We start from the raw sequence: 27663 nt of genomic DNA on the forward strand, positions 1-27663 counted from the left end.
CATTTAAAAAGGGAGCCAAAGACATGAACAGACATTTCTCAAAAAAAGACATTACCAGTGGCCAACAAACATGTAAAAGCGCTCATCATCACTAATCATCATTAATTATCAAATCAAAACTACAGTGAGATGCCATCTCATACCACTTAGAATGGCTATTATTAAAAAGTCAAAAAACAACAGATGCTGGTGAGGCTTTGGAGAGAAGGGAACACTTACATACTATTGGTGGGAATATAAATTAGTTCAGCCACTGTGGAAGGCAGTTTGGAGGTTTCTCAGAGAACTTAAAACAGAGCTACCATTCCACCCAGCAATCCCATTACTGAGTAGATATCCAAAGGAAAATAAATTATTCTACCAAGAAGACACGTGCACTCATATGTTCATCACCATGCTATTCACAATAGCAAAGTCATGGAATCCACCAGGGTGCCCATCCGTGGTGGATTGGATAAAGAAAATGTGCTACATATGCACCCTGCAATGATATGCAGCCATAAAAAAGAGTAAAATCATGTCCTTTGCAGCAACATGGATGCATCTGGAAGCCATTATCCTAAGTGAATTAATGCAGGTACAGAAAAACAAATACCACATATTCTCCCACTTATACGTGGGAGTTAAACTATGGTTACTCATGGACATAAAGATGGCAACAATAGACACTGGGGACTACAAGAAGAGGGAGAGAAGGAGGGGGAGAGGGATGAAAAACTAACTCTTGTGTACTATGCTTACTACCTGGGTGACGGGATTATTCATATCACAAACCTTAGCATCACACAGTATACCCATGTCACAAACCTGCACATCTACCCTCTGAATCTAAAAGTTGAAATTTTTTTTAAAGGCCAATAAACATTTGAAAACATTTTTCAACCTCATTAATGATCAAGGCAATATGAATTAGATGTGTTATTTGCAAACAGTTGACCAGCGAATTAACAGTCATTCTCACGTACTTACAAAAGCTAGAATATAGAATCTCTATTTGGTAGCACTCATTGCTTATTTTCCTTATGGAGCAAATTCTAAAGGTCATCCTACTTCAGGCATTCTCATTTCCCTCAGCAAATCGGAATTAGTGAAATTTAAGCTGAGCAAACAGCATTTAAGGAATCAGACCTCATCTAGAGTCACATGTTTTCAATGATTGTTCTTACAAATTAACATGAAAACGTTAATGCTCTTTATTATATCTCAGCATATATCATTAAATAGTATAGTATGATGTATCTATAAAGCGAGATTTTAATTCTCAAATTCTCATGTTTTAAAAGAAAACAAAAATTTTAAGAAATATTTTTTGACTTTATTTGATTCCCCATCTTGTTTTCAAGTACCTTCTGAGATGATAAATCTTCAGGGAAACTTGATAGCATATTATTTATACAATTCAGGTCAGTAAACATTTGTATAGGACCTATCATGTGGAAGGTACCATACAAGGCACTGAGGTGGAGAAAAGATGGATAAGATACGTTCTTTCAAGAGGCTAATGAATGGTCTAGTAGGAGAGATAGGCAGTTTAGGAGAGTTGTAAAATAGAGAATTAGGGAGTAGTGGTAAGGAAGGAAATGAAAGAAAATGTCGGGCTACAGAGGACTGTATGAGCCATACTAAGATGTTTGAACATCATTTGGAAGGCGATGGAGAGTCATGAAAGGGTTTAAATCTGAGGTGTGGAACATAATCAGATTAAATTTTACAAGGGTGATTCTGGTGTAAGGCTTTGAAACCCCCACTGGTGTTTAAGAGACAACAAGTTTACTAGCAACATTGAGTTCCTTGTAGAGATTGGAGGCCATAATTTGCAGATTGGTTCTTCTGCAAATGCATTGTTCGCCCTAGCAATATTTGGTAGACAAGTATAAAATCAGAAAAGAAAAAAGTTAAATGAACCGTATATTGCAGTTTTGATGGGTGAGAGAAAAATAAACCAGACTGACAAGATTGTTGAGAGTATTGGAATTTTTTTTTTTTTTTAAGACAGAGTCTCACTCTGTCGCCCAGGGTGGAGTCCAGTGGCACGATCTCAGCTCACTGCAACCTCCGCCTCCTGGGTTCAAGTGATTCTCCTACCTCAGCCTCCCAAGTAGCTGAGATTACAGGCGCCCACCACCATGCTCAGCTAGTTTTTTGTATTTTTAGTAGAGACGGGGTTTCACCATGTTGGCCAGGCTGGTCTCGAACTCCTGACCTCAGGTGATCTGCCTTCCTCTGCCTCCCAAAGTGCTGGGATTACAGGCTTGAGCCATAGTGCCCAGCCTGGAAAGATAATATTTAATGTGATGGTTCGTGCACCATAGTCTAAATAAGAAATTTAAGACAGGAGAGAATTGATAACTTGAGGTGTAAGGAATGAAGGTTAGGTAAAGGAACTAAAGTTCTTGATGAGGCTGAAGAGAAACATGGTAGGAGGGAGGGAGGGAGAGCAGGGAGAACGGGAAGCTATGTTCAGAGCCTGACATTGCTGAGTTTATGTTTTCAGAGGCAACGTGTCTCTGAGTGAACACAGGCTCTGTGTGACCATGGAAGTGAGTGGCTGATGTATGGAAGAGATGAAAGTCAGGGACTGTGGGGAAGTCTAGGAACTGTGAGGTAATCATTTTGATGAAGTATATGAATAGAAGGTGGAGAAGGCTGTGAACAGGGCTCCAAAGCCTCCAGCAAATGTTGAGGAAAGAATAATAGGCCTTGTGATAGCAAAGAAAATGCTGTAGGGGGTGATAGAGCTGGACGGTGGTGACTCAGAAGAGCAGGACTTATGCATTTGAGGGAAAACGGAATAGTGTAGAAGCGCAACTGGGAAGACAGAGAGTGCCAAACGTCCCTCCTGGCCCAGGATACAGGAGTGGTGTCCAATAGTCTCCTCCTTGGATGGCTACAGGGGAAGGATTCTTCTCAGAGGAGAGCAAATAGTCTAACAGAATGTTCTGCAAATTAATGAAAGACAAATTTTAATTTGTTTATAATAGAACAAACATTATAAAATAGTAATTAAATTCCTTTGAGTCATGGACACTTTGAGAGTCTAATAAAAGTTATGTTTTAATAACTAATAAACAGAGTATTGCAATTGTATCTAACAATTACATGTTTTCTTCCTCCTTATTTTTTTTTTCCCAAGATGAGGTCTTGCTTTGTCACCCAGGCTGGAGTGCAGTGGTTATAATCATGGCTCACTGCAGCCTTGACCACCAGGGTTCAAGTGATTCTCTCCCACCTCAGCCTCCCTAAAAGCTAGAACCACAGGCACATACCACAACACCCAGCTAAATTTTTTTATCATTTGTAGAGACAGGGTCTCACTATGTTGCCCAGCTGGTCTCAAACTCCTGGCCTCAAGCAATCCTCCTGCCTCAGCCTCCCAAAGTGCTGGAATTACAGGCAGGAGCCACCAGGCCCAGCTTCTTCCTACTATTTTTAATATTGAAAAAAAGATACTGACTAAATTATCAAAACAATAAGACATGACAGTTATTTGTTTCATTATATATTAAGCAGGCTCAGTTTAAAGTAAGTTGATTAGCATTAAAGTCATATCTGAAGGCCCAAAATGAACTTGAAATGATTCTACTTCCCAATGTTTATACGTTTTCTCCCACTGATCTGATAATCCTGTTCCTAAAATCCAGACATCCATATGAGAGTTCACAAGAGGTCCTTATGGCTTAGTCCATTTGTTTGGTTGTTTGTTTGGGGGTTTTGTTTTGTTTAGTTTTTTGCTTTGGTTTTGTTTACATTTTTGTTTTATGTTTGTTTGGTCACTATTGGGCTAATACTGACCATTATTTAGATTTATAACCTTCAATCTTGTGATGAATTGGTTTTGAAAACTGCAGGCTACATTTTTTTATTTCTCTAGTAAGCTCCTGGAAGTCAAGATATTTTATATTTTCAAAAATAAAATTCTCTCCTTCAGACTGACTGTGCCCACGATAGTTTACAGCTACAACCAGGAATAACAAATGCAAGGACTGCGATCAAGTTAACATGGATTTGACTGAATATACATCCAAACTTATAAGTGGGTTACAGAAAGTCAATTGGCAAGTCATTTGTATGGAAATAGTGATGAGATTTCCCATTTAAAAGTTAATAATGGCAAGGCATGGTGGCTCACGCCTGTAATCCCAGCACTTTGGGAGGCCGAGGCAGGTGGATCACTTGAGGTCAGGAGTTCAAGACCAGCCTGGCTAACATGGTGAAACCCCGTCTCTACTAAAAATATAAAAAATTAGCCAGGCATGGTGGTGGGCGCCTGTAGTCCCAGCTACTCAGGAGACTGAGGCAGGAGAATTGCTTGAACCCGGGAGGCAGAGGTTGCAGTGAGCCAAGATCATGCCACTGCACTCCAGCCTGGGTGACAGAGCGAGACTCTGTCTCAAAAAAAAAAAAGAAATGAGTAAATTAATTAGTGTGTGTAAATTGCCAAAACTTGAACAAGAAGAAACAGAAAAGATGACTAATCATCAACCAGTAAATAAACTGAAATAATGAAAGACATCTCCCTTTAAGATTTTTTCTCAGCTCAGTTAGCTTTCTGGGTGAACACAGATTCCATGTCACCGTGGAAGTGAGTGGCAGATATACAGCAATGTAGGTTGAGCATCCCTAATCCAAATTTTCAAAATCTGAAATGCTCCAAAATCCAAAACCTTTTTAGCACCAGCATGACACCATGCATTGAAAATGTTATACTTGACCTTATGTGACGAGTCACAGTCAAAACGCAGGCACACAATACACAGTTTACTCAGCATCCTCAAGCAGAAAAAAAAAAAAAACCCTCCCAGCTCCCTTCAGGTGCCATATATCTTTTCCACATACACCAAGTTTCCCCCATGCAAGCAAGCACACACACAAAGGATAGTAAAATGGCATATGTGCAGGCCAGGCATGCTGATGGCAGGTTTCCCACAATGCCCCACATGGAGCCAAGACCTGCATGCATGACTCAACAGTGTTTGGTTGCTTACTCTCTTTGCTGTGTGGTGTAAAGATATTGTTGAAAATGACAAAATGGCCTGCAGATACCCCTCAGGGTAACTGATAAAAAGAGGAAGCATTTATGTTTACCTCTAGCACAGAAAGCCAAGCTGTTGGAGAAACTGGACAGGAGTATATGAAACATCCATATATGACCTGAAGAAACAGAAGGATACACTGCTGAAGTTCTATGCTGAAACTGATTCACAGAAGTTAGTGAAGATTAGAAAACTGCATAAAGCCAGACATGAAGATTTTGATCATGTATTGAAAGTGCGGATCTGTCCACGTCACAGTGAACACATGGCACATAGTGGTATGCTGACCATGAAACAAAGGTCAATGATGAACTGAAAATTAAAAGGAACTGTGAATAATCAATAGTTTGGTTGCAGAAATTTAAGAAAAGACACAGCATTACATTTTTAAAGATTTGTGATGATAAAGCATCTGCTGATCACAAAGCAGTGAAGAAATTCATTGAGTTTGCCAGAGTCACGGCTAATGAAAATCTGAAGCCAAAACAAGTCTATAATGCTGATGAAACATCACTGTTTTGGCATCATTGCCTCAGAAAGACACTGACTACAGCTGATGAGACAGCAACTACTAGAATTAAGGCTGCCAAGAACAGAATATGCTGGGATGTGCTAATGCATCAGGCATACATAAGTGGGGTGATAGATAAAAACTTGTGTCCTCACTGTTTTCAAGGAGTGAATTTCTTACCAGTCTGTTATTATGCTAACAAAAAGACCTGGAGCACCAGGGACGTCTTTTTTGATTGGTTTCACAAACATTTGGTACCAAGTGGCTCATGCTTGCTACAGGGAGACTCAATTGGATGATGACTGCAAAGATTTTGTTATTACATGACAACTGTTCTGCTCATCTCCCAGCTGAAATTCTCATTTAAAAAATGTTTATTCTATGTACTTTCCCCTAAATGTGACTTCATCAATTTAGCCATGTGACCAGAGTATCCTTAGATCAATAAACAGTAGATTAAAAAAACACTTTTCTTGAATAGCATGCTAGCTACCAGCAGTGTGCAGAGGTGTGGGTGTGAGAAAGCGTTCAAAAGGAGTTTAGCCTGAGGATGCTCTATATGCTGTTGCCATTGCTTGAAACAGGTGTGCATGACTGGCACAACTCTGGCCTACAACTATGTCGATTGGTAATGAAGTCACCAGATGGTGACTTTGAAGGATTATATATGTCAAGTGAGAAAAAAAATGATGGCTGAACTCCATACCTTTGCAAAAAAACAGACCTTCACAATCTGTCAGTAAGCTGGAAGAAGTGAATACTAAAGAAGTTTCTAACATTGATAACAAGGCTCTACTTGTTCATTCATTGACCAATGGTGAAATGGCCAAAATGATTCTGAATAAGGTAATTGTGGTAATAGTGATATTGTTAACACTGCAGAAAAAGTGCCTGTAGATGACAGGGTAAAATTGTGTGATGGGCTTATTGAAGAACTAGAGCAGCAGGCATTCATAACAGAACAACTCATGTCTATTTATAAAATCAAAGAGAGACTGCTAAAATAAGAGCCATTGTTGAGATGGGGGCCAAGAGGGCCCATTAGAAGCAGCTGCAGTCCACAGCACAGAGAGGAATGAAAGCATCAAGTGAATTCAGCACCTTCAACTGAAATATCCAGGTTCTCGCATTGGGACTGACCAGACAATCATCCTGATCCAGAGAGAATAAAGAAAAGCAGAGTGGGTCAGTGGCCCACCCAGGAGCCTCACGGAGCCAAAGGAACCCCCACCCCCAGCAAAGGGAAGCGGTGACTGATTGTGCGACCTGTCCAGGAAACCATGCTTCTCCCACAGATCTTTGCAACTTGTCGATCAGGAGATCCCCTCATGAGCCCACGCTACCAGGGCCTTGGGTCCAGTAAACAGAGCTGTGTGGAGTCTCAGCACAGGTACACACAGAGACAAGAGTTTTACATACTCCGACCCCGGAATTTCCAGCAAGGTGACAGATCCCTTTGTACATTCCCCTAGGAAGGGGGCTGAATCCAGGGAGCCAAGCAGCATTGTTCTGCAGGCCCCACTTCCACAGCACCTCACAAGTTAAGTCCCACTGTCTTGGAATTCCAGCCAGCCAATGGCAACACAATGAGTCTGCCTGAAACAGGATGGAGTTCCCTGTGGGAGGGGTGGCTACCATTTCTGTGGTTTGGTCAACTGCACATTCCAGCCTGCCAGCTCCAGAGTCTGGGTGGTCCAGATGAGGAAGGGATCCCCCAACACAGCACAGCTGCTGTGCCAGATTGTGCCCAAACTGCTTTAAAGTGGGACCCTGATCCATTCCTCCTCACTGGGCAGGGCCTCCCTGTGGGGGGCCTTCAATCACTCCAGCCAGGCTTATATGGACAGAGAGCTCTGATCTCTCCCTGGGATGCAGCTCCCAGAAGGAGGGGAGGCTGCCATCTCTGTAGTTCAGTCAACTGAGCTGTTCCAGCTTGCCCACTCTAGAGAGTCTGGGCAGTCCAGATGAGGAAGGGTCCTCCCCAACACAGCACACCTGCTCTACAGCCAGACTGCTTCTTTAAGCGGGTCCCTAATTCTGTTCCTCCTGACTGGGTGAGACCTTTCAATAAGGGTCTCCAGAAACCTCTGAAAGGAGCATTTGGGCCAGCAGCAGGTCAGTACCCACCCTGGGATGGAGTGTCCAGAGGAAGGAGCAGGCTGCCATCTTTGCTGCTTCACAGCCTTCACTGTTGATACCTCCAAGTACAGGAAAAGCAGAGGCAACTAAGGGCTGGAGCAGACCCCCAGCAAACCACAGCAGCCCTGTGGTTGCTAACAGTCAGTAGCCTGACCGTGAAAAGAAAAAAACAACAACAACAACATCAACAAAAAAGACCCCACAGAAACCTGTTCAGAAGTCAGCAGCCTCAAAGGTCGAAGGTAGATAAGCCCACAAAGATGAGAAAGAATCAATGCAAAAACGCTGAAACTCAAAAAGACAGAGTGCCTCTTCTCCAGGTGAATGCAACACCTCTCCAGCAAGGCCTTGGAACTGCGATGAGACTGAGATGGCTGAGTTGACAGAAGTAGGCTTCAGAAGGTGGGAAATAACAAACTTCGCTGAGATAAAGGAGCAGTCGTAACCCAATGCAAAGAAGCTAAGAATCATGATAAAACAATACAGGAGCTGATAACCAGAATAGCCAGTTTAGAGAGGAACATAACTGACTTGATGGAGCTGAAAAATATAACATGAGAACTTCACAGTGCAATCACAAGTATCAACAGCAGAAGAGACCAAGTGGAGGAAAGGATCTCAGAGCTTGAAGACTATCTTTCTGAAATAAGACAGGCAGACAAGAATAGAGAAAAAAGAATGAAAAGGAATGAACAAAACCTCCAAGAAATGTGGGATTATGTAAAGAGATGGAACCTACAACTGACTGGGGTACCTGAAAGAGACAGGGAGAACAGAACCAAGTTGGAAAACATACTTTAGTATATCATCCAGTAGAATTTCCCCAACCTATCAAGACAGGCCAACATTCAAATTCAGGAAATGGAGAGAACCCCAGTAGGATACTCCATGAGAAGATTATCCAAGACACATACTTATCAGATTCTAGGTCAAAATGAAAGAATAAGTGTTAAGGGCAGCCAGAGAGAAAGGCCAGGTCACCTAAAAAGGTAAGCCCATCAGACTAACAGCAGACTTCTCAGCAGAAACCCTACAAGCCAGAAGAGATTGGGGGCCAATATTTAAAATTCTTAAAGAAAAGAATTTCCAACCCAGAATTTCATTTTCAGCCAAACTAAGCTTCATAAACAAAAGAGAAATAAGATCCTTTTCAGACAAGCAAATGTTGAGGGAATTCGTCAATACCAGGCCTACCATGCAAAAGCTCCTGAAGGAAGCACTAAATGTGGAAAGGAAAAACCATTACCAGCTACTATGAAAACACACTGAAGTACACAGACCAGTGACAGTATGAAGCAACCACATAAACAAGTCTGCAAAATAACCAGTTAGCATCATGATGACAGAATCAAATTCACACATAACAATACTAGCCTTAAATGTAAACGGGCTAAATGCACCAATTGAAAGACACAAAATGGTAAACTGGATAAAGAGCCAACCCCCATTGGTGTGCTGTCTTCAAGAGACCCATCTCACATGAAAAGACACACTTAGGCTCAAAATAAAGAGATGGAGGAAAATTTACCAAGCAAATGGAAAACAGAAAAAAGCAAAGGTTGCAATCCTAGTTCTGACAAAACAGACTTGACACCAACAAAGATCAAAAAAAGACAAAGAAGGTCATTACATAATGGTAAATGGTTCAATTCAACAAGAAGAGTTAACTCAGCTCTGGATCAAGCGGACCTGATAGATATCTACAGAACTCTCCACCAAAAAACAACAGAATATTCATTCTTCTTCTCACCCTGCAGCACTTACTCAAAACTTGTTCACATAATCAGAAGTAAAACACTCCTTAGCAAATGCAAAAGAACCAAAATCATAAGAAACCATCTCTCAGACAACGGTGCAACCAAATTAGAACTCAAGATTAAGAAATTCACTCAAAACCACACAAGTACATAGAAATTGAACAGCCTGCTCCTGAATTACTTGTGGATAAATAACGAAATTAAGGCAGAAGTCAAGAAGTTGTTTGAAATTAATGAGAACAAAGAGACAGTGTACCAGAATCCCTGGGACACAGCTAAAGCAGTGTTAAGAGGGAAATTTGTAACACTAAATGCCCAGATCAATAAGCTAGAAAGATCTCAAGGTATCAACCTAACATCACAACTAAAAGAACTAGAAAACCAGAGCAAACAAACCCCAAGGCAAGAAATAGCCAAGATCAGAGTGGAACTGAAGGAGATACAGACACACACACACACACACACACAAACCCTTCAAAAAATCAAATTCAGGAGCTGTTTTTTTGAAAAAAAATTAATAAGATGATCTACTAGCTAGACTAATAGAAAAGAGAGAAGAATCAAATAACACAATCAGAAATGATAAGTGGGATATCACCACTGACCCCACAGAAATACATACAGCCATCAGAGAATACTATGAATACCTCTATGCACATAAACTAGAAAATCTAGAAAAACATGGATAAACTCCTGGACGCATACACCTTCCCAAGACTGAACCAAGAAGAAATCGAATCCCTTAGTAGACCAATAATGAGTTCTAAAATTGAGGTAGTAGTAAATAGCCTATCAACCACAAAAAACCCAGGACCAGACAGATTTACAGCTGAATTCTGCCAGAGGTACAAAGAGCAGGTACCATTTCTACTGAAACTGTTCCAAAAAATTGAAGAAGAGGGACTCCTCCCTAACTGATTGTATGAGACCAGCATCATCCTGATACCAAAACCTGGCAGAGATACAACAAAAAAAGAAAACTTCAGGCCAATATCCATGGTGAACATACATACAAAAATCCTCAGTAAAATACTGGCAGACTGAATCTAGCAGCATATCAAAAAGCTTATCCACCACCATCAAGTGGGTTTCATCCCCGGGATGCAAGGTTGGTTCAACATTCGCAAATCAATAAACGTGATTCATCACATAAACAGAACTACAGACAAAAACCACATGATGTCAATAGATGCAGAAAAGGCCTTTGATAAAATTCGACATCGCTTCATGGTAAAAGCTCTCAATAAACTACTGCCCAAAGTAATTTATAGATTCAATGCTATCCCCATTAGACTACCATTGACATTCTTCACAGAATTGGAAAAAACTATTTTAATTTTCATATGGAATTGAAAAAGAGCCAAATAGCCAAGACAGTCCTAAGCAAAAAGATCAAAGCTAGAGGCATCATGCTACCTGACTTCAAACTGTATTACAGGGCTACCATAACCAAAACAGCATGGCACTGGTACAAAAAGCAGACACATAGACCAATGGAATTGAATAGAGAACTCAGAAATTAAGACTGCACACCTACAACAATCTGATCTTCAACAAACCTGACAAAAGCAAGCAATGGAGAAAGGATTCCCTATTTAATAAACGGTGCTGGGAGAACTGGCTAGTCATATGCAGAAAATTGAAACTGGACCCCTTCCTTGTACCTTATACAAAAATTAACTCGAGATGGATTAAAGACTTAAATGTAAAACCCAAAACTATAAAAACCCTAAAAGAAAATCTAGGCAATACCATTCAGGACATAGGCACTGGCAAAGATTTCATGACAAAAACACCAAAAGCAATAACAATGAAAGCAAAAATTGACAAATGGGATGCAATCAAACTAAAGAGCTTCTGCACAGCAAAAGAAACTATCATCAGAGTGAACAGACAACCTACAAAATGGGAGAAAATGTTTACAATTTATCTTCCTGACAAAGGTCTAATATCCAGAGTCTACAAGGAACCTAAACAAATTTACAAGACAAAAAAAAAACAACCCCATTAAAAAGTGGACAAAGGACATGAACAGACTCTTCTCAAAAGAAGACATACATGTGGTTAACAAACATGTGAAAAAAAGCTCAACATCACTGATCATTAGAAAAATGCAAATCAAAACCACAGTGAGATACCATCTCATGCCAGTCAGAATGGTGATTATTAAAAAGTCAAAAAAAAACAACAGATGCTGGCAAGGTTGCAGAGAAAAAAGAATGCTTTTCCACCATTGGTGGGAGTGCAAATTAGTTCAACCATTGTGGAGAACAGTGTGGTGCTTTCTCAAAGATCTAGAGGCAGAAATACCATTTGACCCAGCAATCCCATTATTGGGTATATACCCAAAGGAATATAAATCATTCTCATATAAAGATACATGCATGTGTATGTTCATTGCAGCACTATTCACAATAGCAAAGACATGGAATCAACCCAAATGCCCACCAGTGATAGATTGAATAAAGAAAATGTCATACATACACACCATGGAATACTGTGCAGCCATAAAAAGGAACGAGATCATGTCCTTTGCAGGGACATGGATGGAGCTGGAAGCTGTTATCCTTGGCAAACTAATGTAGGAACAGAAAGCCAAGTACCACGTGGCCTCACTTATAAGTGGGAGCTGAACAATGGGAACACATGGATACTTGGTGGGGAACTACACACACTGGGGCCTGTTGGGGGATGAGGGAGAGCATCACCGGAAGAATAGCTAATGGGTTCTGGGCTTAATACCTAGGTGATGGGATGATCTGTGCAGCAAACCACCATGGTACACATTAACCTATCTAACAAACCTACACATCCTACACATGTACCCCTGAGCTTAAAAGTTGAAGGAAAAAAAGCCATTGTTAATGAGGCAGATGACTCTAGAGGCAACATTTTGCAAAACCATCTGACAGAATGCCTCCTCATCCCTAAAGGACCCAGTTCCTGGTCCCTCAATTGCTTTTCATGTTTCTTCTCACCTGAAAACAAAAAATACAGTGGACAGTAACCTTTCCATCAAAACACAGCATGGTAGAGGCGGAAAGCCTGCCGTTGCCTGTTGCTGTCTAACAGCTGAGACAGGTATTCTGGTGATGCTACTGTGCTGCTTAGTTACCTGAACACATTATTTTTTTTAACTGTATTAATGGCATATCATATTTTTAACTGTTAAGTACATGTGTAAGTGTAAGAAAATGATTGCTTATCCGTAGTACATGAATTCAGAGTCAGGAATAATGGTGATGCCAAACAACCACAGATTGTCCACATGGGTGGCTGAGTTAGTGACACCTTTGCTTTCCAATGGCTCCTCGTATACAAACTATTTCATGCACAGAATTATTACAAATATTGGATAAAATGACCTCTAGGCTATGAGTGTAAGGTGCATATGAAAGATAAATGAATTTCATATTTAGACTTGGTTCTCATCCCCAAGATATTTCATTATATATTTGCAAATATTCCAAAATCTGAAAAAAAACAAAACACTTCTGGTCTCAAGCATTTCAGTGAAGGGATATTCAATCTGTATGGCTAAATTCTACCAAAAGAAGAGATTACTTGTATTACACAAATAGCTAAAGGAGGTAGAAAAAGATTAAATACTACCCAACTAACTTAATGATGTTAGTATAACCTTGATTCTAAAAGTGAAAAGGGTAGTACAAGAAAAGGAAAAGGGAAATCCATTTTATTTATAAACACAGATGGAAAAAATGTTAATAACCTAATTAAATCCAACATTGCATTGCGTTTGTTTGTTTGTTTGTTTCTTTGTTTAGACAGTGTCACTCTGTCACCCAGGCTGAGTGCAGTGGCATGATCTTGGCTCTCTGCAACCTCTGTCTCCCAGGTTCAAGCGATTCTCCTGCTCCAGCCTCTTGAGTAGCTGGGACTACAGGCACGTGCCACCACGCCTGGCTAATATTTTTGTATTTTTTAGTAAAGACAGGGTTTCACCATGTTGGCCAGGCTGGTCTTGAACTCCTGGCCTCAGGTGATCAGCCAGCTTTGGCCTCCCAAAGTGCTGGGATTACAGGTGTGAGCCACCACACCCGGCCCCAAGATTGCATTTAAAAGTACTGAATAAACAGTTTTTATCTAGTAATTGACTTGAAAACTTAATAAGAGTTTAAAGAAAATACCTTTAGACTAGTTCCATCACAGTTCTAATTTTTAAAACATCTTCGGCTGGGCATGGTGGTTCACGCCTGTAATCCCAACACTTTAGGAGGCTGAGGCAGGTGGATCACCTGAGTCAGGAGTTCGAGACCAGCCTGGCCAACATGGTGAAACACCATCTCTACTAAAATTCCAAAAAATGAGCTGGGCGTGGTGGCACACACCTGTAATCCCAGCTACTCTGGAGGCTGAGGCAGGAGAATCACTTGAACCTGGGAGGTGGAGGTTGTGGTGAGCTGAGATCACACCACTGCACTCCAGCCTGAATAACAGAGAGAGACTTTGTCTCAAAATAAATAAATAAGATAAAAATAAAACATCTTCATCAACCTCTGGTAATCTACAGAAAACTTAATGTTATCATGAAATCAAATACAATAGCACTTATAGGATATGTCTCACAAAACAGATGCCGACATCAGTGGCTCAGACAGTTGTCCAGAAGGAAAGTGGCCTGCAGCACACCCGAAAGATGCTGCATGTTGGTGACCCAAGTGTGAAAAAGACAGCCATCTCGCTGCTGAGGAATCTGTCCCGGAATCTTTCTCTGCAGAATGAAATTGGTGAGTCGGTATAAGTATCTATGTGTAATATGTACATGCTGAAGATACAATGCAATGAGATGTTGTCTGTATCACCTCCCGTTCACAAAGATGCACTGGAAATGGGAGTAAGGAGTAGGTGATAAACCGGCCTGCCTTTTGTGCCGCCAGATATCACAAACAGGCTTTCTCAGTGGATCTCACCAGAGATTTTTTTTAAATATCCAACATTTAAAAAAAAAATTACTACAAAAGAGAAATTTTAGAGCATACTAATAATTAACAAGATAAGTAATATTGTTGATATTTTTCACTGGGTGGCACCCTCAGTCACACCATCCAATGAAGTCTTTCTAATCCATATAGTTGTCTTTCAGAATGTTCTCTCTGTGGCTCTCTTAAGCACCACAATTCTAGAACATTTGAAAAACACATATAGTGGTGGTTTACTTTAGTAGTTTGGCAGTGTGTTAGACTATTAAAAAAATGGATAAACAGATAATCACAATAAAAAGACAAGGAGTCACTGAATATAGCAAATTTGGCATGGATTTTTTTTGAGTAACTGTGATGAGACATATTTTGCCTTTGACTGTATTATTGACAGAGATGATAACGGTATTACATTATCAAATAACATAATTTTTTATTTGTTTGCTTATACCAAGAAGTATGTGATAAATGTTTGTTGTATCTAGTAGAAAATTACAAAATGAGATGATAGAAAGATAATGCTAAAATTAAACATGCTTCATAATGCTCTGTAAATCGGTCGTTTCTAACAACTCAGATTTGGTTTTTCACATTTCACAAAAATTATAAACAATATTTTGCCTGTTTTAATGGATTAGATTTTTAAATATGCACATATATAGCCCCAGAGATATTAAAGCCTGCAGTTATGTTTTAGTAATGTCATTTTCAAAGCCAGCCAGCAGCACATTTGACAGGAGGTTTTATACAATGGTTTCATGCTCATTCTAAGTAGAGATAGCCTGGAACATTCTCAGTGAATCTGAAAGAGACCTCGCCATAGGCACTCTCAGAATTATTAAAATGCTCTCCCCATGGTCTTTTGTGCTGAACTTCAATAGAGGTGTATTATCCTTTCCCTTTTTTGTTCTTTTCCCAAAAAAAAAATTGACTCCATCTTTAAAACACCACCAAGGTAAATAACAGCACTATACACATTAAGCATGTACCTTCAGGGCAGAAATGCTGTTGGCCTCAGGTTCTGCAGTCCCCTAAATGTCGGGAAGGTATAGCTGTAGCCACATGGTTTATATTAGATGATTCTGTTGATAAACTTCACTTTAAGGATAACAGAGAAAAGAGGCTTCAGCAAGATAAATGCTATTTTAAAATTCCAGATTGGCTTCATGTGAAATATATAAGTAAAAGGACTTCTCTTAATTCAGAATTTTAATAGCAAGAAATAAGTGAAAGTCAGCTTGAACACATGCTTTGTGTTTCTCATGAGAGCTTTCTAAGCCAGGTAACTTTCCCTGTTCTCACCTGCAATAAAGTTGTTATGTTTTACTTACATCTAGAGAAATAAACTTGAAACTTACATTTTCTCAAAAACTTAAAGACAGGCAATGGAGCATGGTAACAGAATAACAGATTTCACACAGAAAACATGGGTTTGTATCTCACAGTGCTATTTTGCCAGTCAAGGCCTTTCATTCTGTAGTTTAACTTATTAAAAGGAAGGAGACTTCTGATAATAGCATCCACTGAGAGCTTACCACATGCGCAGTACTGCAATACAATTAACATGCATTGACTCGTTCCCTCAAAACAACCCTGTGACGTAGACATTATTATCCCACATTGCAACTTAGGGAAAAACAAATAGAGACATTAAGTAGCTTGCTCAGGCCATAGAGCTGTAAAGTAGCAGAACCAGGACTGAAACTACAGCACTCTGGCTTTAGATGAATGCTGAGCTCTCCACAGTATGCTGTGTGCTTGAACCACAGTCAAAAGGAAAGTGTTCAGGCCTGTGAGCAAAAGGTATGTCTTACCTGTCAATCAGGTCCAGGTATTATGATGACATATCATTCAGTGCCTTTTATTGAGTACTTGTCCATTTCAGGAATAATGATCAACGCTGGAAACACAGAAATAAGTAAGATAATTGGCTTCAAGGAACCCACAGCCTCATCTGAAGTTGAGACAGTCACACAATTCATTACTATCAGTATCATAGAGAGAGAAATGTGCTTCACGATGCCACATGAACACAGATGAAGGCACACAATAAAATTAGGCAGTATTTGTTAATTCCTGATAGACACAACACGTATTCGGAAGCTGTGGGGATCAGCAAAAGCAAAAGATGCATGCTCTCTATCTTTTAAGAAGAATCTAAAGTGGTTAGAGGAAAAAGAGGAAAACATACATGAAAATAACTATTACAAAAAGTTTAAGCACAAGTTCACATTGACCAAAATATGTACCATAGGACAAGTTCCAGTGGATTTATCAAATATTAACACCTTTTAAAAATTTTCAATAGATTTTTGGGTACAGGTGGTGTTCAGTTACATGGAAAAGTTATTTAGTGATTATTTCTGAAATGTTGGTGCATGTGTCACCTGAGCAGTGTACACTGTACCCAATGTGTAGTCTTATCCCTCACCCCTTCCTACCTTTCCCCCAAGTCCCCAAAATCCATTATATAACTCTTATTCCTTTGCATCCTCATAGCTTAGCTCTCACTTATAAGTGAGAACATCCAATATTTGGTTTTCCATTCCTGAGCTATTTCACTTAGAATAGTGGTCTCTAATTCCATCCAATTTGCTGCAAAGGCCATTATGTCTTTCTTTTTAATGGCTGAGTAGTATTCCATGGTGTGTATATACCACATTTCCTGTATCCACTCGTTGGTTGATGGGCATTTAGGTTGGCTCCATATTTTGCAATTGTGAATTGTGCTGCTATAAACATGCATGTACAAGTGTCTTTTTCATATAATGACTTCTTTTCCTTTGGGTAGATACCCAGTAGTGGTATTGCTGGATCAAATGGTAGTTCTACTTTTAGTTCTTTAAGGAATCCCTGTACAGTTTTCCATAGTGGTTGTACTAGTTTACATTCCCACCAGCAGTGTAGAAGTGTTCCCTTTTCACCATATCCATGCCAACATCTATTAAATTTTGATTTTTAAATTATGGTCATTCTTGCAGGAGTAAGGTGGTATCTCATTGTGCTTTTAATTTGCATTTCCATGATAATTAGTGATGTTGAGCATTTTTTCATATGTATGAGGCATATCAAAAAATTTTTCATATGCCATTTGTATATCTTCTTTTGAGAATTGTCTATTCATGTCCTTAGCCCACTTTTTGATGGAATTATTTGGCTTTTTTCTTGCTTTTTTGAGTTCCTTGTAGATTCTGGATATTAGTCCTTTGTCGAATGCAGTTTGTGAATATTTTCTCCCACTCTGTGGGGTGTCTGTTTACTCTGCTGATTATTTATTTTGCTGTGCAGAAGCTTTTTAGTTTAATTGGATCCCATTTACTTATTTTTGGTTTTGTTGCATTTGCTTTTGGGTTCTTGGTCATGAACTCTTTGCCTAAGCCAATGTCTAGAAGAGTTTTTCCAGTGTTATCTTCTAGAATTTTTATGGTTTCAGGTCTCAGATTTAATCTTTGATCCATCTTGAGTTGATTTTTGTATAAAGTGAGAGATGAGGATCCAGCTTTATTCTTTTACATGTGGCTTGCCAATTATCCCAGCACCATTTGTTGAATATGTTGAATAGGGTGGCCTTTCCCCACTTAATGTTTTTGTTTGCTTGGTCAAAGATCAGTTGGCTGTAAGTATTTTGCTTTATTTCTGGGTTTTCTATTCTATTCCATTGGTCTATGTATGTTTTTTATTTTCTATAGCCTAATTGTGAAAGTGGCATGTCTATTTTTTTAATACCTTTCTTGTTAGTACAAAAAAAAAAGCCAAACTCAAAACTTATAACCAAGAAGTTATATACATAGTGGAAAAGTACATTTAAAATAGTTTATTTCTCTTTTTAAAATAGTAGGCCAGGCGCAGTGGCTCACGCCTGTAATCCCAGCACTTTGGGAGGCTGAGGCGGGCAGATCACCTGAGGTCAGGGGTTCGAGACCAGCCTCAACATGGAGAAACCCCATCTCTACTGAAAAAAAAAAAAATACAAAAAATTAGCCGGGCATGGTGGTGCGTACCTGTAATCCTAGCTACTCGGGAGGCTGAGGCAGGAGAATTGCTTGAACCTGGGAGGCGGAGGTTGCAGTGAGATGAGATCGCGCCATTGCACTCCAGCCTGGGCAACAAGAGCGAAACTCCATCTCAAAAAAAAAAAAAAAAAAACAAGCGTGGTATTACTTATGTATTGGAAAAACCTTGGGAAGCAAAGATTATTCGTTTATTATTTATTTACTATTTAATTTTACTTTTTAAAATAGAGACAGAGTCTCATTATATTTTCCAGACTGGTCTCAAACTCCTGGGCTCAAGTGATCCTCCTGTCTCGGCCTTCTAAAGTGCTGGGATTACAGACATGAGCTACCTTGCCTGGCCTTAAAAATGATTTTAGCTTGGCCGGGCGCGGTAGCTCACGCTTCTGATCCCAGCACTTTGGGAGGCCCAGGCGGGCAGATCACAAGGTCAGGAGATCAAGACCATCCTGGCTAACAAGGTGAAACCCCGTCTCTACTAAAAATACAAAAACATTAGCCCCGCGTGGTGGCGGGCACCTGTAATCCCAGCTACTCAGGAGGCTGAGGCAGGAGAATGGCGTGAACCCGGGAGGCGGAGCTTGCGGAGAGCCGAGATCGCGCCACTGCACTCCAGCCTGGGTGACAGAGCAAGACTCTGTTTCAAAAAAAAAAAAAAAAAAAAAGATTTTAGTTCACTATTAATATTGTTGTAGAAAAACAGCTCCTATTAACATTTCTCCTCAGGTTTCTTATGTGGGTTTTTTGGTAATAGTATGTTTTTTGTTTTTTGTTTTTTTTGAGACAGGGTCTCTCTCTGTTGCCCAGGCTGGAGAATAGTGGCGTGATCTCTGCCCACTGCAACTTCTGCCTCCCAAGCTCAAGCAATTCTTGTGCCTCAGCCTCCTGAGTAGCAGGGACTACAGGCACAGGCATGTGCCACTACGCCCAGCTAATTTTTGTATTTTTAATAGAGACAGGGTTTCACCATGTTGGCCAGGCTGGTCTTGAACTCCTGACCTTAAGTGATCCACCCACCTCAGCCTCCCAAAGTGCTGGGATTACAGGTGTGAGCCACCGAACCTGGCCAATAATATTATGTATTATTTATATAAATATACTGATTTTTCACATACACTATTAACATAATTATTTTCTTTTTATTATACATGCTTCATAGGTTTTGTGATGAATAATAGTCTTTGCAGGTGTGTTTTAGTTAATCATAGTCCTATTATAAGGATATTCAGGCATTTTAGTTTTTCAGTTACATGTAGTACTGTCATAAAGATCTCTGCAAAAAGGTTTTTTCATTTTCAAAGTGATATTTTTAAGATGTATTCCTAGACATGGAATTACCGAATTGAAGAAGATGAAAATGTTTTAAGTTCTTGACATTTCTGCCAAATTACACTCTGAAAAGATTTTCAATATACTGAGCACAGAGTATCCTCTTTTCAAATATTTTTAAAAATTTGTTATTAGGGAAATTACATCTTTCCATGTGTTGTTAACCAGCTGTGTTTCTTTTTAAGAAAGTTCTTGGCCGGGCGCAGTATCTCACGCCTGTAATCCCAGCACTTTGGGAGGCCGAGGCTGGCGGATCATGAGGTCAGGAGATCGAGACCATCCTGGCTAACACGGTGAAACTGTCTCTACTGAAAATAAAAAAAAATTTAAAAATAAAAAAATTAGCCGGGCGTGGTGGCGGGTGCCTGTAGTCCCAACTACTCGGGAGGCTGAGGCAGGAGAATGGCGTGAACTCGGGAGGCAGAGCTTGCAGTGAGCCAAGATGGCGCCACTGCACTCCAGCCTGGGCAACAGAGCAAGATTCCGTCTCAAAAAAAAAAAAAAAGAATGTTCTTCACCCAAAATATATTGGGATCTTGGGATTAAGAAACAATCTTTTTAATCAAGTGTTTTTTTTTTTTTTTCATTTTGTAGCCAAAGAAACTCTCCCTGATTTGGTTTCCATCATTCCTGACACAGTCCCGAGTACTGACCTTCTCATTGAAACTACAGCCTCTGCCTGTTACACATTGAACAACATAATCCAAAACAGTTACCAGAATGCACGGGACCTTCTAAACACCGGGGGCATCCAGAAAATTATGGCCATTAGTGCAGGCGATGCGTAAGTCCTTCAGCTTCTGCCCGTCAGCTGCCTCCCTTTCCCCTCACCAGCCTGTGTGTAAATAATCCAGTTGTGAATGTGCGGTCATGACCATCATGTGCAACATGGCGGCAAACAGGATGTAAAGCCAGGCCAGATCATCTGGTCAGCCCTCAGTGATCAGCCAAGGAAAGAACTGAATCCACCACACCGCATGCTTGTCCCTTCTCTTCTAAAGTATCAAGAGAAGGTCAGACTCCAGAACTTCTCTTGGTTGTGCATTCCAGCATTGTATTGGCCTAATGAATTAGTTTCCCAAAGCCACAGCTGTGATTTAATAACAGCAGAATGTAGGCAAAGCAGGAGTCCTCTGAATAGGCAAGTGCCCTTTTCCTCACTTCCATCTTAGGAGGGGACGTCACACCAGGTGGCTTAGAAGAAGCAGTGATGGGCTGGGCACAGTGGCTCATGCCTGTAATCCCAGCACTTTGGGAGGCCCAAGCAGATGGATCACTTGAGGTCAGAAGTTCGAGACCAGCCTGGCCGACATGGCAAAACCCTGTCTCTAGTAAAAATACAAAAATTAGCTGGGTGTGGTGGTGCGTGCCTGTAATTCCAGCTACTTGGAAGACTGAGGTTTGAGAATCACTTGAGCCCAGGAGGCAGAGGTTGCAATGAGCCGTGATCGTGCCACTGCACTCCAGCGTGGTTGACAGAGTGAGATTCTGTCTCAAAAAAGAAAAAAAAAAAGCAGCAGCAGCAGTGATGACACAGGAGAAGCAGTCAGGGGGTAGCCTGATGAGAAAGTCTTGCTTTCACAGTTTTTTCTCTGTCTTATCTCTTCTGCATCTTATTCCCTTTTGATAATAGAAGGTCCAATGCATGTCATTCCACATCCGTGTTCCTGTTTTCAACTTTTCCCTATTAAAAAAAAAAGGAGGAGAATGAAAAACCTTGTATAACCAAATTATTTACTATTAGTTAATTTAGAGTGATGAGATTGGAAAGGGGCATGAAGATTATCTTTTTCTCTTTATACAATTCTGAATTATTTGACTTATTACAAATAGATATAAGTTACTTTTGTAAATAACCAAACAAGAAAAGAAATGGCTATGATAGCCTAGTTTTAATGAGTTACAAAGCAGATGACTTCACCTGTACTGAAGAAATGTGTGCTTGGCTGTACAGGGATGTACATGTTACCTCTACTACAGCCCCACCCAATTTAGGCCCCTTCTGCTCTGCAGCCCCACTCTGCAGTGCACACAAGGAAGGAAGACTGCATTTAGAGTCAGATTAAAACAAGCCCTGAGCACTGGCTGGAGTGTCAGTTCCCCAAGAATATTCACCCATCCCCAGAGGCTGGCAGATAGTATTAGAGTTGCTCAGTCTTTGTGGAAAGAGTGAATTACTGCTGCAAAACAGAAATGACTCTTCTTCCAAATAGTCGTCCAAACTTCCAAGCAAATCACCGTGAGATAGTATGATGCTCATTATTTGAGTATTCAGACATAACAATTGTTGCACATGGGAATATGCAATTACTTTTGGAAACTTCTGGTAGCTTAGCAAGATAGGGGGTGAGCTACTCTGTTACTTGTTTATTTCCGAGTGTCCACTTGTGAGTCCTCACATGCCCTGTCTCAAAAACAAAAGTTAACAAGGAGCTTCTTGCCAGTGGTGTCTGCTGCTCTTTCCTTACTAGAGTGTTATATATCTGACCTACCATTTGTGGACTAGCCTGGGAACTAATTATCATTTATAACATTACATCTTTGAATAAAAGAGTACCAAGTATCAAACAACCAACTTATAAACAAATATTATGAATATAACAGCCTTGCAATTTAATAACTTTTTACAGTTTTGAATATTAGAGACCCATCACTTTGATGGATTTATTTGCCTTTCAGTTATTACCAAGTGATTCTGAAAAGTCCAGGGGTTACTAATGAGTGCTGATTTGACTGCTCCTCCCTGCCAGGCTAGTATGGAGGAGAAAGACTTTTCACTCTTGAAGGAACACACCATGCTCTTCTCCGTACATCTTTGCACTCTCTGGTTTTGGTTTTATGTTTACAAATGCCTATGATATGGGAGGAAAAAGAATCTTTGTTTAAGAAAACAAATCAGCCATGTGCTAATCAGGTGATAGAAGAGAAAGAGATCTAAGGCGGCACTGATCTAAGCCAGAGGTGGGACATTTAGGATAAAGTTAAAAGCAGAACATGGGCTGGGCACAGTGGCTCACATCTGTAATCCCAGCACTATGAGAGGCCGAGGCAGGCAGATCATGAAGTCAGGAGATCGAGACCACCCTGGCTAACACAGTGAAACCCCGTCTCTACTAAAAATACAAAAAGTTAGCCTGGCGTGGTGGCATGCGCCTGTAGTCCCAGCTACTTCGGAGGCTGAGGCAGGAGAATCGCTTGAACCTGGGAGACGGAGGTTGCAGTGAGCCGAGATCGCACCACTGCACTCCAGCCTCAAAAAAAAAAAAAAAAAAAAATGAAATACTAATAAGTACAGTTCAAATGCAGTGGTGACTTGGATTTACAGCAAGAACAAGTTTTCCATTTGCTCTATATGGAAACGTAAAGAGATTTTGAAACTGCTTTAACAAGGGCTGCCACAAGAATTTCTTTTATTGACTTGAAAAATTACTTTACTCCTACATTCATGATGTCACAAAATCGTATGTATTTTTCAGTCATGGTTTCATGCATTTTTATTCTATAAACGTACATTATAAGTATACAAATATAGATTATATTCTATAAATAATTCAAGGATTTATAACATATCTAAAGGTACATTCCTTATAAATATCAGGGATTTTTCTGTATAAATTACTTGTTTATTTATTATCATTATTATTATTATTTTGAGACGGAGTCTAGCTTTGTCACCAGGCTGGAGTGCAGTGGCGTGATCTCGGCTCACTGCAACCTCCGCCTCCCTTGTTCAAGTGATTCTCCTGCCTCAGCCTCCCGAGTAGCTGGGATTACAGGCACACACTGCCACGCCCAGCTAGATTTTGTATTTTTAGTACAGACAGGGTTTCACCATGTTGGCCAGGATGGTCTCGATTTCCTGACCTCGTGATCTACCCACCTCAGCCTCCCAAAAGTGCTGGGATTACAGGCGTGAGCCACCCCACCTGGCCTATAAACTATTTATTTGTTAGCACTGTGCTAGTGGTTTAAAAAGAAAACAAAAACAGATATGGTCCCCGCCTTGCAGAGCTTGCTGCCTAATTGTCTGGTCACCGAGTGGCCTGACTTCATGGATGGCTGCTGGGGAGTAGCAGTTGAGGAGCGAAGAGGTTTTACAGAACACCCACAGGCAGTATCCAGAAGCCTCACTCATTCTCCCTGATCTCAGAATGTCCTTTTCTTTTCAGCTATGCCTCCAACAAAGCAAGTAGAGCTGCTTCCGTCCTTCTGTATTCTCTGTGGGCACACACGGAACTGCATCATGCCTACAAGAAGGTAAGAACATGAACAAGGAATGTGTCATAGTTAACAGAGCCAGGTAATAATGGCCCACTTGACTTGACCCTGGGAAGAAATCACTAAAAAACTGCATTTTCTTGTGTGCCAGTTTTGTTACCTTTCACGTTTCTGTTTGCTTATTCCAAAGGCTCAGTTTAAGAAGACAGATTTTGTCAACAGCCGGACTGCCAAAGCCTACCACTCCCTTAAAGACTGAGGAAAATGACAAAGTATTCTCGGCTGCAAAAATCCCCAAAGGAAAACACCTATTTTTCTACTACCCAGCCCAAGAAACCTCAAAAGCATGCCTTGTTTCTATCCTTTTCTATTTCCATGGTCCCCTGAATCCAGAAAACAAATAGAACATAATTTTATGAGTCTTCCAGAAGACCTTTGCAAGTTTGCCACCAGTAGATACTGGCCACAGCCTCGACAAATAGTGGTCTTTGTTATTAGGGCTTATGGTACATGGCTTCCTGGAATCAAAATGTGAATTCATGTGGAAGGGACATTAATCCAATAAATAAGGAAAGAAGCTGTTGCATTACTGGGATTTTAAAAGTTTGATTTACATTTATATTCCTTTTCCGGTTCCCATGTTTTGTCACTCGTGCACATTGCTTCGCCATTGGGCCTCCAGTGTATTGTTCTGCAGTGTTGAAACAGAATGGAAATGAAAAGAAATATCTGCAGTTATCCAGGAGAAAGTATAATGGCAAAATTATTGGTTTCTTTCTTTACTTTGTGCTTGTTTTTATCCCCTTGGGTTTTTTTTCTCTGATTTTTAAATAAACTTAAGAAATTTAGATTACAGAGTATGCATGACTGTAAGAAAAAGAAATTGAGAGGAAGTGATCATAGCAAACTAAAGAAGTCTTTTCCTCCCAGAACTTAAAGTAAAATAAAAAATAAATAAAATCTTTTCCACAGAGAAAGGCAACTGTGATTATAAAATTTAACGTTCCCCCAAACACTGAGTGAATGAGATTTTTCTCAGGAGATACTTTACCTATAACAACGCCGTTAAATCCAAATCTCTTCTAAACGATGGCATTCTATGTAATGCCTTTCCTGGACTTTTTTGGCCACTGCCCTGGACTAGTGAAAGAATGGACTCTATCTTTATCTGCAAGAGGAACTAAGGCCTTCTATCAGACTGCCCGGCCAGCCTGGGGCACTGAAAATACGGCTCATGTTAATGAGTTACATTATCAGCCAGCCCAGCCTTGCCCACCATTTAAGAAAGATCACAGAGCCACTAGATCTCATATGATCTTCTTCAAGCCTTTATTTTAACTCAAGAAAACTCTAGAGAAAAAAAGTGAAGAAGTCATGTTGAAGAAGATGTAAGAATGTGTCAAGACCATCCAGAAATGATATGAGAAATACTGATATTTTAAATGGTGACATCATCCAGCGAAATGAATCTACATTAAATGTTGTTTTAACTGCGCTATGATTAAAACCATTCATATAGAGTTAGTCTTTACAACTACTATTCTGTTATTTTTTTTTTAATCTGACAACATTTGTCCTAAGTAAGATAAGCAAAAAAATTCTTCAACTCCTTTTGGCAAGAAAACTGTAATAGAAAATAAATTTTGAATGTGTACTTAAGTCTTTATTATATTTGAAACAATTTTTTTTCAATTTTAAAAGCTGAATGAAGACAACTTAGGTTACTAACCTAGTTCAAAATGAAATTATTTAGATACCAACTTTTAAAATACTGGAGAGAATTTATATGTCTTTTTCCAGAGTTCTGATAATAAGTATTTGGAGTGCATTTATTCCTCCAGATAATAAATGTGTGTTCAGAACTTTTTGTGTTTTTTAAGGCATTAATAAAGCCTTCGATAATATTAAATACAAAATGAGACAAAAGTAGTGTTGCTTGCATTGGCGTCTGTGTATATCTGGTTTATTTGTGTATCTTGGAATATATGGTATGATTGACATAAAATTTGAGGATTTAACCTTGTAAACTTCAATTACTAAGGGTTTGATACTTTGTAATTACTTATATTTTCCCCCTAATTAAAATCCTAAATTTTTACCAAGAGACATTTCCTGTAAGAATGGTGGGACTAGATGGTGACCATAAAAATGAAGACACATGCAGACGTGTTAGCTGTGGTTAGATTTTAGTATATTATTGGGTGATTCTGTGACTGTGAAAAGACAGACTACGTTTGATTTGCATGTGCTGCTTTGTCCACTCTGTTTGCAAACACCTCACTACTTTACAATTTGTGAACACCTCTCAGGGAGGTTCTTCTGTGAATGAACAGTTTTGATCACAGGTCTATACATAAATCTGTTTGTTTTCCCGTGTGTCCCAGACAGGGCCCATGCCTTCAGAGAAACTAATGGGCAAAGCTGGGCCTTTTTGTTTATTTGTGTTTATTTGTTCCAAAGGGCTGCTCTCTGTCAAGAATTCTTAATGGTCTTCTGGAATGAAGGGGGTTGCTGCCCTAGATTTCCATCACTGGAAACATTTGTGTAGATCTGATGGCAATAACCAAAGGGTTATCTGATAAAATAGAGAGGGGATTAACATGTCAAGTGGGAGAATAAGCAGCAGGACCAGATAAACCACTATAAAACCAATTTAATCACCTTCTGAAGAAGCAATTTCTTAGAAGAAAACAGGAGATGGGAGATATATATATATATATACACACACACACACATACATTTATATATAGACACCTACATATATATATGTGTGTGTATGTGTGCCTATATACTATAGTTATAAAATGAGATTTCCCCTAAATAAAATGTCTAATGAACTTACTGCTTTGGAATAAGGAGGACTTCAGTATGTGTGTACATTGAACAAAATTGCAGAAGAAGCCTCAAATCACACAATCTCAGGATTAAGAGGGAATTTAGAAGGCATTTGGTCAAATCCTCCTCAAAGTATCATCTTGCATGAAAAAGACTCAGTTCTTATTAATGTGACAGAAAAGAAAAACATACAGTCATACACTCAACTAATGCTCAACATGACCATATAACTGGCTCTTTTCAAGACTCACTGTTGGATTAAAGTATTTCTTGCAGGAGGGAAAATAGATAAGGGAACAAACTTTTCAAAATAAAATTCTGCTTTAAGTTTCATGTTTTAGTTTATAGTGATACTGACAGTTTCATCACTTATGAAGTAAATGTTAACCTTTGAAGGACTATAAGAAAAACTCTTTGTGATATGATGTTCAGGAAAGAGCTCAAAATCCCAAGCATTGGCATAAGAATTGTTGAAAATATGAGCAGAAGGGAAAGTGCCCTGAAGGCCCTAGTTTGGGAGACTCAGTGAAAGGATCCAGCAGTCCTTAGCCTGAGAAGGGTGTTGTGTCACCTCTCTGTACATATTTGAAAGCCCACTGTAGAGAAGATGATATGCTTGTTCTGGCATAACATAGAGGATGAAACCAGGATCAATAGGGGGAGGCTGTTATGAGACTAGCTTTGATAGGGTAATAGTGTACATATATTGAGTACTTCTCACAGCCTCATGAAATCATCCTTTTTCTTTTCCTTTTTTTTTTTTTTTTTTTTGAGACAGAGTCTCACTCTGTGGCCCAGGCTTGAGTGCAGTGGTGCCATCTCGGCTCACTGCAAGCTCCGCCCCCCAGGTTCAAGCAATTCTCCTGCCTCGGCCTCCGAAGTAGCTGG

The 27663-nt window shown here is 39.8% G+C and overlaps 1 protein-coding gene across 4 annotated transcripts in view; it reads left to right on the plus strand.

The window, feature by feature from the left end:
• Positions 1–27663, plus strand: part of PKP2 (plakophilin 2) — a 138413-nt gene that overhangs the window by 79802 nt on the left and 30948 nt on the right. For 2 of the 4 annotated variants that reach the window (XM_019038660.4, XM_019038658.4), the window contains 4 exons: positions 14035–14188; positions 20317–20506; positions 23892–23979; positions 24131–25869. In XM_019038660.4, the coding sequence (XP_018894205.1) occupies positions 14035–14188; positions 20317–20506; positions 23892–23979; positions 24131–24199 (501 nt within the window). In that variant the 3' untranslated portion in view covers positions 24200–25869. Of the gene's footprint in view, positions 1–14034; positions 14189–20316; positions 20507–23891; positions 23980–24130; positions 25870–27663 lie in introns of those variants that run through there. The other 2 variants (XM_019038659.3, XM_055357918.2) reach the window with 2 other exon arrangements.

Source organism: Gorilla gorilla, chromosome 10 (genome assembly GCF_029281585.2).
Source record: "Gorilla gorilla gorilla isolate KB3781 chromosome 10, NHGRI_mGorGor1-v2.1_pri, whole genome shotgun sequence".
NCBI classification, from domain to species: Eukaryota; Metazoa; Chordata; class Mammalia; order Primates; family Hominidae; genus Gorilla; species Gorilla gorilla.